General features: G+C 41.2%; 1 protein-coding gene across 1 annotated transcript; it reads right to left on the minus strand.

The window, feature by feature from the left end:
* Positions 1 to 5,521: 5,521 nt before the first annotated feature.
* Positions 5,522 to 8,296, minus strand: LOC112259949 (claudin-15). Its single transcript, XM_024434648.2, has 5 exons — positions 7,882 to 8,296; positions 7,168 to 7,332; positions 6,990 to 7,071; positions 6,728 to 6,835; positions 5,522 to 6,620 (listed from the first exon to the last, which is right to left on the minus strand). Exons 1-5 carry the CDS (start codon positions 8,096 to 8,098, stop codon positions 6,524 to 6,526), a joined length of 669 nt encoding a protein of 222 aa, XP_024290416.1. The 5' UTR covers positions 8,099 to 8,296; the 3' UTR covers positions 5,522 to 6,523.
* Positions 8,297 to 12,661: the final 4,365 nt, after the last annotated feature.

The raw sequence follows: 12,661 nt of genomic DNA on the forward strand, positions 1-12,661 counted from the left end.
GTAATGTTAGGCAGAAGCAGTCGCGTAAACATGAATTCAAACAGCACTTTAGTGCATTTTGCCAGCAGCTCTTCATTGTGCGTCAAGCATTGCGCTGTTTATGACTTCAAGCCTATCAACTCCCGAGATGAGGCTGGTGTAACCGAAGTGAAATGGCTGGCTAGTTACCGCGCGCTAATAGCGTTTCAAACGTCACTCGCTCTGAGCCTGTGGTTGTTTCCCTTGCTCTGCATGGGTAACGCTGCTTCGAGGGTGGCTGTTGTCGTTGTGTGTCTGGTTCGAGCCCAGGGAGGAGCGAGGAGAGGGACGGAAGCTATACTGTTACACTGGCAATACTAAAGTGCCTATAAGAACATCCAATAGTCAAAGGTTAATGAAATACAAATGGTATAGAGGGAAATAGTCCTATAATTCCGATAATAACTACAACCTAAAACTTCTTACCTGGGTGTATTGAAGACTCATGTTAAAAGGAACCACCAGCTTTCATATGTTCTCATGTTCTGAGCAAGGAACTTAAACGTTAGCTTTCTTACATGGCACATATTGCACTTTTACTTTCTTCTCCAACACTTTGTTTTTGCATTATTTAAACCAAATTGAACATGTTTCATAATTTATTTGAGGCTAAATTGATTTTATTGATGTATTACATTAAGTTAAAATAAGTGTTCATTCAGTATTGTTGTAATTCTCATTATTACAAATACATTTTTAAAAAATCGTCCGATTAATCGGTAACTGGTTTTTTGGCCCTCCAATAATCGGTATCGGCGTTGAAAAAAATCATAATCGGTCGACCTCTAGCAGAGAAGGTACGGTGGGATTCGAAATGGTCTGTGATCTGTTTGTTATCTTGGCCTTCGAAGACCTTAGAAAGGTAGGATAGGCATAGGTCTGTAGCAGTTTGGGTCTAGAGTGTCTCCCCCATTTGAAGAGGGGGATGATCGTGGCAGCTTTCCAATCTTTGGGGATCTCAGACGATGCGAAAGAGAGGTTGAACAGGCTAGTAATAGGGGTTGCAACAATTTTGGCAGATAATTTTAGAAAGAGAGGGTCCAGATTGTCTAGCCCGGCTGATTTGTAGGGGTCCAGATTTTGCAGCTCTTTCAGAACATCAGCTATCTGGATTTGGATGAAGGAGAAATGGGGGAGGGCTTGGGCAAGTTGCTGTGGGGGGTGCAGGGCTGTTGACTGCGGTAGGGGTAGCCAGGTGGAAAGCATGGCCAGCTGTAGAGAAATGCTTTTTGAAATTCTCAATTTATTTATCGGTGGTGACAGTGTTTCCTAGCCTCAGTGCAGTGGGCAGCTGGGAGGAGGTGCTCTTATTTTCCATCGACTTTAGTGTCCAGAAATTTTGGGAGTTTGTGTTACAGGATGCAAATTTCTCTTTGAAAAAGCTGGCCTTAGCTTTCCTAACTGCATGTGTATATTGGTTCCTGACTTCCCTGAAAAGTTGCATATCGCGGCGGCTATTCGATGCTAATGCAGTACGCCACAGGATGTTTTTGTGCTGGTCAAGGGCAGTCAAGTCTGGAGTGAACCAAGGGCTATATCTGTTCCTGGTTCAAAATTTTTTTAATGGGGCATGCTTATTTAAGATGGTGAGGAAGGCACTTTTGAAGAACAACCAGGCATCCTCTACCGACGGAATGAGGTCAATATCCTTCCAGGATACCAGGGCCAGGTCGATTAGAAAGGCCTGCTCGCTGAAGTGTTTTAGGGAGTGTTTGACAGTGATGAGGGGTGGTCGTTTGACCGCAGACCCATTACGGACGCAGGAAATGAGGCAGTGATCGCTGAGATCCTGGTTGAAGACAGCAGAGATGTATTTGGAGGGCAGGTTGGTTAGGATGATATCTATGAGGGTGCCCGTGTTTACGGATTTGGGGTTGTACCTGGTAGGTTCATTGATCATTTGTGTGAGATTGAGGGCATCAAGCTTAGATTGTGGGATGGCCGGGGTGTTAAGCATGTCCCAGTTTTGGTCACCTAACAGAATGAGCTCTTTAGATCGATGTGGGGCAATCAATTCACATATGGTGTCCAGGGCACAGCTGGGGCAGAAGGAGGTCTATAGCAAGCGGCAACAGTGAGAGACTTGTTTCTGGAAAGGTGGATTTTTAAAAGTAGAAGCTCAAATTGTTTGGGCACAGACCTGGATAGTAAGACAGAACTCTGCAGGCTATATCTGCAGTGGATTGCAACTCCGCCCCCTTTGGCAGTTCTATTTTGTTGGAAAATGTTACAGTTAGGGATGGAAATTTCAGGGTTTTTGGTGGTCTTTCTATGCCAGGATTGAGACACGGCTAGGACATCCGGGTTGGCAGAGTGTGCTAAAGCAGTGAATAAAAATGCATACTGCCTCCAGCTCAAAGTGGTGTTTCGCGCTGATGAAGCGTGCCTTCCGTTGCCTATGCATTTGCATGGCAAATGGGAAGTGCGCTTCAATAATTGTCCATCTCACAGTTCAGCTATCTGAGCTTTGAGCACTAAATGGATAAGGGCATGGCATGCAAAGGCCTTTAGGCTGAAATCCAATTTATGCTTGATCTGGAAATGTGGTCGGAGGCACATGTGACGCAATTGTGGAGCCCCCTTAGGCATGTTGAGGCCAAATCAAGCTCCTTACCGATGCGCCTCTCAATGTTTAACAATGCGAATGGCTCTGTATAGCTCCGCATTGACTTGATTGGTTGATGGTAGGTGGGGGCGGGAGGTCCTGTATATACACTAACTCACTTCAATGACAAATTCCTTCACAATAGTCCTGCTCCGCTAAGCGCAAGAAGTATGAAAGCCCTGACTTCTGAGGCTACATTGCAGTAAATGCTGTAAGGTCACTTCAGAGGTTTGATTGACCATGCAGAGCCTTTAATAGCCCTACCACACAAAACATTCACAACCTTTTCTCAACTTTATTAAGGTAATATTAAAAGTAAGTCAAGCCATTGCTTATAGGGAAAATACGAGCAGGATTGTTTCATTCAGAATGAAACAAAACAGGTTTTGCATATGCTATTTAAATAACTGGTTTAGGTTCATAAATAGGCGAACAATAATAATGATATATAATAATAATAATAATAATAATGATGATAAAACAAAGTATAATACCCCCCAAAAAATCAGCACGTGGAAATCCTAATAACGCTTCTGCTGAACTATACAAATTTGATTATAGATGCATGCAATACATCACCATTTTTGTAAATGTACCATCCAGCACTTCCAACTCAAAACCCCTTCCTGCAGCTATGCTTATTAGTGAGCTGGACATTCAATAAACTGTGTTATAATTTCTACACAGTTTGGATTTAGTCATTTTAAAGTATATTGAATCCCTCCCCCTAATTTTTTTATAAAAATAAATAAAAAAAAAAAAAATATATATATATATATATATATATATATATATATATATATATATATATATATATATAAGCAATAGCGGCCAAGAAGTGCTCCGCATATGTGGGAACTCCTTCAAGACTTTTGGAAAAGCATTCCAGGTGAAGCTGGTTGAGAGAATGCCAAGAGTGTGCAAAGCTGTCATCAAGGCAAAGGGTGGCTACTTTGAAGAATTTGCTTAACACTTTTTTTGTTACTACATGAATCCATATGTGTTCTTTCATAGTTGTGATGTCTTCACAATTATTCTACAATGTAGAAAATAGTAAAAATAAAGAAACCCTTGAATGAGTAGTTGTGCCCAAACTTTTGACTGGTACTGTATGTCTAAAATACTCAAACCACCAGCAGGTGGGATTGGCTGTATGTTTGACACCTTTATACAGTACAGTATAAAACTCTCAATAGATATTGTTTACGGAGCGGTCGAAACGTACATAATTGTTACCAGCAGGAAAATGGGGGAGAGTCATGCGTTTTGAATTTCAGTCATGGGGAGGAGGGTTTTGTATTTTTTTATTTTATTTAGTCCGGGGGAGGGTCATGCAATATGTAATAGATTAAATGTCATATTTCTCAGTGTTTTGAGAATTAGTTGCTTAATATAGTATCTCGATGTGTGCCCGATTATGCCCCACATCCCTGATTCTCTGCTTGGTGTGCAATTATCAAGTACTCCTAGTGTAGTCTCAATAAAATGATCCATAGCCTATACCCCACAAATTCAAGTCTGGACCTCGAAGCCAGTTCCACTGCATTGTTCTCCTCCTAAACAGGGACTGATTTAGACGTGGGACACCAGGTGTGTGAAATGTAATTACCAGGTTGAACAGAGATCCAGCAGGCTCCGGATCTCATAGGGTAAGGGTTGAGTACTACCCTTGGCCTATACTACAGGCTATAAGGAGAGCATGCTTGGAGAAGCACAGGGCAAAGTTATGTTTCTAAGAAAATATACTTCCAAGTTTTTGTGCTGCTGGGATGATGTATATTAAACTACACTGCAATGGGATAGACATTCTGAAAAATTAGCCCCGGCTTGCCCTGCTCTGGCTGATGTAAACCCTGTCGTGCTGCCTAACCAATGACTGTGGTGTGTATGGTGGCGTTTCAGGAGGCCAGTCAAGGCTTCTTCAGATAATACATTTTTATTTGTAAAAATAATGCAATATCTGTGCAAGTGACTAGGCCTACTGATGTCCTGTTCAGTTTGAGAGGTAGGGCACTTAGATTAGGACTAGAGGTAATCTTGCTACTGCTATAATTGATTTTAATAAAATCTATGTTTTGTTTCCTAATGAAACTATTTGTCAGAGTTACTGACCTTTCACAATAAGCCATATTCGAGGAATTTCCATAACTTACATTATTATGAAGCTGCAGCAGCGCATGGGTGTTGTGTAGGTTCATTCGAGAAGGCCTAATTCATTTATACAGTTTTTGATTTGACTTTAGGCTAATAACAAGAGGGCTTTGTGTTGGAGCCTATTTCTTCCTATTCAAGAAAAAATAGGTAGGCCTACCTGTTTGACAGACGAAATTATAGTCTACTATCCATTGTCAACCAATTCCTTCAGTCACCATGTACTCCTTAAATATCTGTGTCATTGAAGAGCTTGGTGTGTTAAATTAACACCAAGGCTCGAATTGAGGGGGTATGCGAGGGTATTGTGGCTTTTGTTAAAGAAAATGGCTAAAAGCATAGGACCTGATTTATATAAAGCGATCTACATATAACAACGCTTTAGTCCGCAAAGCTTTATGCTAGAAACAACCTGTAAAATGCAGGGGGAAGACGTGACTCCGATGCACGTGGGATGTCTTTGGTTTGTCTATGTCTTTGGTTTGTCTATGACATTGAGGCTGCGCTACAACCTTCTATACCCGAGGAGACAAAAAAAAAAGACTTTGCTTCGCTATCAATTGACGTTCGACATTTCAACAGGCTATTAAACAACATACTAATTCTAAATCAGTCAGAAGCAAGCCAGGTAGCCTAAGAAGGAACAACAATGAATTATTTAGGCTATATTATGATTTCAATGCTATAGCCTGCCTATACATTTTGCATTTAGGCTGTATACAAAAAAAACGATTCCTTACTATTGAATAATAAAACAAAATGCCTTTATTCTACAATGCAGTCATTTTAACAGTACCTTTTGAATTCACTTTTAGAAACATGAGTTTGGCCAGTCTTTGGTTTGAGGATCATGCAGTGAGCTATGCATGCCTAGTTTGTTCATTTAGAATACTGTAGCAGATGCTCTTGTATTTCCATGCCCTAATCACAGACAACACAAAACTATTTTGTAACAACAATGTCATGGAATAAAATAGAATAAATAAGAACATTATTTCCCAAATGAAAAAAGTTACAAGTGCATATCGCTTTTTCTTGAATTCATTAATGATCAGTTGCTTCAGTTGTAACTGGTTCTGTTGCACTACATTTCTACAATTGATCGATAACTTTAGCACTGTTCCTATCATCCTTTTTAACAATACACTGAATAGAAATGAAAACGTCTCCGGTGCTGCAGCATGCGCTCATTTGTTGTCATGCTCTGTTGTGGTGTTAAAAAAAGATTCTGCTTGTCTCCAGTCGTGTAGAATTGCATGAAATGCATTTATAAAAGGCAAGTTTTTCTCAGCCCGAAAATAAGAGATTCATGCAGGGTTTTTATTATAATGTATATATTTTCACCCCTACCATTGTGTGCGGTGGTCTGCGAATCCACAACCTAATACTTATAAAACGAAGAACAGTTTCTAAAACTGCATATCTAAGGCTCTGACCTGTCCGAGGATTGAGGGTAAATGGTAGGCATGTTCTCTGCTATCCACTTGATGTTTTAATTATTATTGTGGGTATAGGGGTTGGTCACTTGTTTTTTTTTTACATTCAGGGAGGGTCGGGTAATATATTTTACTGAGGGGAGGGACTTTCATTTTAATTTAAGAGAAGTCTGATTTTTCTCCATTTATCCCTCATAAATAACGTACAGTCCCTTACACCTTCTCAGTAGCTGTGCGTGTAACAGTGTCTGGTAGGTTTGACACATGGTGAATGAAGGTGATCCACAGGGTCCAGTGGTGTGCCCTCTCTTTCTCAGACATAGGCGTCCTGGCCGTAGGAAGTGGCAGCCTGACTCCGTGATGGTGCAACTCCAGAGTACACTCTGCCCCTGGGCTGGTATGGGTAAGGTCTGAGGAAGGGAAAGAAGAGAGGAAGAATGGGTGAGGACACACATAGATGTGGATCAGGAAGGATACAGACACACACATACATACACACAGAATCCACTGAACTCACTGTTTCTCAGACGTGCCCAGTTTGCAGGCACATGTCAAACATGACCCTCCAGTGAGAGCAAGAACAGCCGAGCACCAGCCAATGTAGAGGCCCTCTCCGATTTCATACCTGCAACACACAGTATGTCCTACAGTAAATCAAGTTCATAAACAGGCTTTGGGAAGTGAGACTGCTCTTCTGTCTAAAATACAGCAGAGGGCAGCAGTGTGCTACTAGCCTCATTACTGCAGTTGGAATAGGCCAACAGTCTCCTCTCACTTACTTTATCCCGGGATAGAATGGGTTAAAAAAGTCCTGGGTGATGTTGAAAGCATACCAAGACACTGAGATCATTGTGCACAGGCCTGAGAGAGAAATTTGCGAGAAGTTAATTGTGCACAAATTGAGATTTGGCAGTTATAGAAAGAGTAATTATAGTAAACTTGAGCATGGCCAGTTACCTTGAAGGAAAAAAAGCACACCACCAACGCCAACTATTCTACCCTTTAGAACCATGTCCTCTCCGGCAGCTTTAGAACACTGTACCCCGACCAGGGTGGCGACGAGCCCGATTGATCCAAAACCGACCGCTGCAATCATCAATGCTCGAGACGCCTGGATGTATCCTGCTTAAAAATAAAGACAAATTGTACAATCAAGATTTAATAGGGCTATTACATGTTTTTTTTATATACTGTAATAATAAATACAATGATTATCAAATTGGTTTCACGTGTGATTTGTACAGAATCATATTGAGTAATGCACATTTTAATTGCCACACTTGAAACTAATAATTATGATAAATATTTAAGGATATGATGTATTGTATTTGTTGAGTAGGGAAGGTCAATTGTCACAATCAAATACCAGAATTGTGTAGTATAGAATAAATTATTTGGCAGATTTTTATCTTAACCAATTACATCTTGGTTCAACCTAAATTGATTGATTATTTATGTCGTTCTTGGATAATCATATGTTTAACCACAAATGAAAAAGGTCAAAGTATTGCCTATGTGCCTTTACATATTCGTTTAACTACAACAAAACAATATCAAACATCACAGGCAATAAATCGATTTACTCTTCAAACATTGTTGCTTAATTTCTCTATTGCAATTGTTCTATTTTTTTTATTGACAAAGATTCCTATTATCTTGTGGTGCACTTGCCGTTCAGGGCCAGTAGAGAGGGGAACTCGCGGCAGTTGTGGACACCAGTTGAGTCCGTGGCACAGGACATCCATAGGTTCTCATAGATGTTCGAGGTAATGATGACGTTCCCGTCATCTGTTGAAACCTTCCAGTAACGGTTCGGTATAGCTATCCCCACCATCACCCATCCTATGAACCCAAGCAGCAAGCAAACAACCTCCAGTATAGGATCCATTTAGATTTTTCAAGTAATTGGTGTAAATAAAAACAGAAGGAGAAAGAAAAGAGAGAAAAAAATAGGATATCCTATCGTTAGCTTGTAAAATATAAAATATAAGCACACAGCTCCACAGGATGAAATTCTGTTGAGTGTCTGCTCTCCTTCTTGGTCACGATTCTGTCAGGTTGTCAATGAGCAACAGACATGCTCAGTGATTTATCGTTGCCTACCTGTGTTCTCTCCCACCCCCTCATAAACACACACACACACAGACACACACACACACTTGTATTTGCTACATCATGGGGAAACATGTCTGGGAGGTGCCTGACAGGGACAGCACTTTCTCAAATGGTCTAGGGACATGATCTAAACTGATACACGTTTCTTGTGCTTCTGCAATCTTAGAAATTGCTTGAAATATCAAGATATTATCATATTAACCACACCTGACATTTCACATCCTGCTGAGTACTTGTCAGATAATCCACCCTAATGAGGACCAGTGATGTCATTACTAATTGCATTTCAAAGTGTGACATCACTGTGGTACTGCAGGGGACCAAGCTTCTGGTGTGTCTTTGCATTGCGTTTAATGGTTTACAACATTCTAGAGATCGACCGATTATGATTTTTCAACGCTGTTACCGATTTATTGGAGGACCAAAAAAGCCGACACCGATTAGTCGGACGATTTTTAAAATTTTATTTGTAATAATGGCAATTACAACAATACTGAATGAACACTTATTTTAACTTAACATAATACATAAATAAAATCAATTTAGCCTCAAATAATGAAACATGTTCAATTTGGTTTAAATAATGCAAAAACAAAGTGTTGGAGAAGAAAGTAAAAGTGCAATATGTGCTATGTAAGAAAGCTAACGTTTCAGTTCCTTGCTCAGAACATGAGAACATATGAAAGCTGGTGGTTCCTTTTAACATGAGTCTTCAATACACCCAGGCAAGAAGTTTTAGGTTGTAGTTATTATAGGACTATTTCCCTCTATACCATTTGTATTTCATTAACCTTTGACTATTGGATGTTCTTATAGGCACTTGTAGGCACTAGTATTGCCAGTGTAACAGTATAGCTTTCGTCCCTCTCCTCACTCCTCCCTGGGCTCGAACCAGCAACACAACGACAACATCCACCATCGAAACAGCGTTACCCATGCAGAGTAAGGGGAACAACTACTAGAAGGCTCAGAGCGAGTGACGTTTGAAACGCTATTAGCGTGCGGTAACTAGCTAGCCATTTCACTTCAGTTACACCAGCCTCATCTCGGGAGTTGATAGGCTTGAAGTCATAAACAGCGCAATGCTTGACGCACAACGAAGAGCTGCTGGCAAAACGCACAAAAGTGCTGTTTAAATTAATGTTTACACGCCTGCTTCTGCCTACCACTGCTCAGTCAGATACTTAGATACTTGTATGCTTGTATGCTCAGTCTGATTATATGCAATGCAGGACTCGCTAGATAATATCTAGTAATATCATCAACCATGTGTAGTTAACTAGTGATTATGATTGATTGTTTTTTATAAGATAAGTTTAATGCTAGCAAGCAATTTACCTTGGCTTACTGCATTCGCGTAACATGCAGTCTCCTTGTGGAGTGCAACGAGAGAGAGGCAGGTTGTTATTGCGTTGGGCTAGTTAACTGTAAGGTTGCAAGATTGGTTCCCCCGAGCTGACAAGGCGAAAATTTGTCGTTCTGCCCCTGAACAAGGCAGTTAGCCCACCGTTCCTAGGCCGTCGTTGAAAATAAGAATGTGTTCTTAACTGACTTGCCTAGATAAAGGTAGTTAGATAAGGTATTAAAAAAATTGGCAAATCGGTGCCCAAAAATACAGATTTCCGATTGTTATGAAAACTTAAAATCGTCCCTAATTAATCGGCCATTCCGATTAATCGGTCTACCTCTACAACATTCTCATGTTTTTAAACCCATAGGCGATAGTGGCCTAGAGGTGTGGAGAATGGGATTTATGTTTCTACAACTTGATTGGAGTCCACTTGTGGTACATTTAATTGATTGGACATGATTTGGAAAGGCACACACCTGTCTATATAAGGTCCCAGAGTTGACATTGCATATCGGATGAAAAGCCAAGCCATGAGGTCGAAGGAATTGTCCGTAGAGCTCTGAGACAGGATTGGGTCGAGGAACAGATCTGGGGAAGGGTACCAAAAAATGTCTGCAGCATTGAAGGTCCCCAAGAACACAGTGTCCTCCATCATTCTTAAATGTAAGAAGTTTGGAACCAACTAGACTCTTCCTAGAACTGTCCGCCCAGCCAAACTGAGCAATCGGGGGAGAGGAGCCTTGGTCAGGGAGGTGACCATGACCCTAATGGTCCCTCTGACAAAGCTCTTCTGTGGCGATGGGAGAACCTTCCAGAAGGACAAACACCTCTGCAGCACTCCACCAATCAGGCCTTTATGGTAGAGTGGCCAGACGGAAGCCAATCCTCAGGCACGTCTGGAGGAAACCTGGCACTATCCCTACAGTGTAGCATGGTGGTGGAAGCATCATGCTTTGGGGATGTTTTTTTAGAGGCAGGGACTGGAAGTCTAGTCAGGATCGAGGGAAAGATGAACGGAGCAAAGTACAGAGTTCCTTAATGAAAACCCGCTGCAGAGTGCTCAGAACCTCAGACTGGGGCGAAGATTTACCTTCTAACACAGTTTTAGTCATTATTTTTGTAAGGGGGGCACTTTGGGTTGAGACAATCCCTCAGAGGGCCGCACAGATCTTTAATTTGACCAGTCAATATTATTGTCAGCAAAAAATGTAACAAGTGCTTTCAGAATATCCTCTCCTCGTGTTTGTCCCTGAAGGGGCAGTGAACATAAAAGTTCCTCTATGAACGACTCGTTTTGAGGGAAGCGGACCCACACACATAATTGAGCCATGTCACTTATATCAGTGCTTTCGTCAAGTGCAATACTAAAACACGGCACCACGGATATGTCAGTAATCAGTTGCCTACCGATGTCCTCGCCAGTTGCTTACCGATGTCCTCGCCAGATGCTTACCGATGTGCTCGCCTTCTATGTCTTCTATGCGTCTTGTTATGGTCGAGTCTCAGAGTTGCAGTCCCTTAATTTGCTTTAAAATAGCTTCCTTGTTTTGTGAACTCAGCAAACAATATTTCAGCTGAGGCCAAAAAACATTATTTGACAATCTCTGTGTCTGTGAAGGCCTTCTTGCTTCTTGTGAGTATCCAAGCAATCTCATATGTTGCCTCTCGTTTTATCTGCAACAGTGCTAGACCTGTCCATTATTTGTTGTTGTCCTTTGAGTTGTCCTTTGAGTTGCACTATTTTGTTGTTTCTGAGGTAGCTTTGTGGCGGATATGTTTTGTGAAAGTGGCATGGTGTGACTGGAAATGTGTTTGTTGAAAACAATTGACTGTCTTCTGGCAAAAAAGACAAAGTGAGCTAGTCCCGGCAGGTAGCCTAGTGGTTAGAGCGTTGGGCCAGTAACCGAAAGGTTGCTGGATTGAATCCCAGAGCTGACAAGGTAAAAATCTGTCGTTCTGCCCCTGAACAAGGCGGTTATCCCACTATCAACCAGTAGGCTGTCATTGTAAATAAGAATATGTTAAATTATTATAAATTAAATAAAGGTACAAAAAAATACTTGTCTGTCCATTTCTTTTGGAACTTTCTGTGTTCTTCTTGAATCGATCGTATCCTTGTCTTAGCCACCGGAGCCACGTTAGCTACGTTAGCTAGCTGCATTTTCCCCGCCGCCATCTTCCTGATTTTCCTGGTTCTCCGGTGGTTATTCGTTCATAGCTGTCACGTTGTTCTCCAGCTCTTCCCCCTCATTTTCATTGTCAATAGATTTCTGTTTCTTTTTTTTTACAAAGAAATCAATCCATGTCTACCTGACTGCAAAATTAGCTAGTAGTAAACTGATATGTGTCGGTCACTGTATCTGAGCAGTTACGTTCTATTTTGGCAGATGTTCTATTTCGGCCTTTCTGTTCAACAGCTGCGCTATACTGTCATCTATCGGCTGTCCAGGGAACAATAGATATATTCAATGAAGTGATTCTGGCCTGCAATAAACACATTGAATTGAAATTGTATCATTGTTATGTATTATGGATGGAAAATAGGAAAATCACCGCGGGCCACACAATGAGTACCACTGTTCTAACAGGACAACAACCCTAAGCACACAGCCAAGACAATGGAGGAGTGGCTTCAGGACAAGTCTTTGAATGTCCTTGAGTGGCCCAGCTAGAGTCTGGACTTGAACCCGGCCGAACATCTCTGGAGAGACCTGAAAATAGCTGTGTAGCAATGCTCCCCATCCAACCTGACAGAGCTCAAGAGGATCTGCAGAGAAGAATGGGAGAAACTCCCCAAATACAGGTGTGCCAAGCTTGTAGCTTCATACCCAAGAAGACTCAAGGCTGTAATCGCTGCCAAAGTTGCTTCAACAAAGTACTGATTAAAGGGGTCTGAATACTTATGTAAATGTGATATTTCAGTTTCATATTTTGAATACATTTGCAAAATTTCTAAAAACCTGTTTTTGCTTTGCCATTATTGGG

Source organism: Oncorhynchus tshawytscha, linkage group LG10, assembly GCF_018296145.1.
Source record: "Oncorhynchus tshawytscha isolate Ot180627B linkage group LG10, Otsh_v2.0, whole genome shotgun sequence".
NCBI lineage: Eukaryota > Metazoa > Chordata > Actinopteri > Salmoniformes > Salmonidae > Oncorhynchus > Oncorhynchus tshawytscha.

Coding starts and splice junctions, on each gene's coding strand:
- LOC112259949 (XM_024434648.2), bottom strand. CDS start 8,098: ATGGATCCTATACTGGAGGTTGTTTGCTTGCTGCTTGGGTTCATAGGA. Junction 7,333..7,881: donor CTCTCTACTGGCCCTGAACG/GCAAGTGCACCA, acceptor ATTTTTAAGCAG/GATACATCCAGGCGTCTCGA. Junction 6,836..6,989: donor CCATTCTATCCCGGGATAAA/GTAAGTGAGAGG, acceptor TGTGTGTTGCAG/GTATGAAATCGGAGAGGGCC.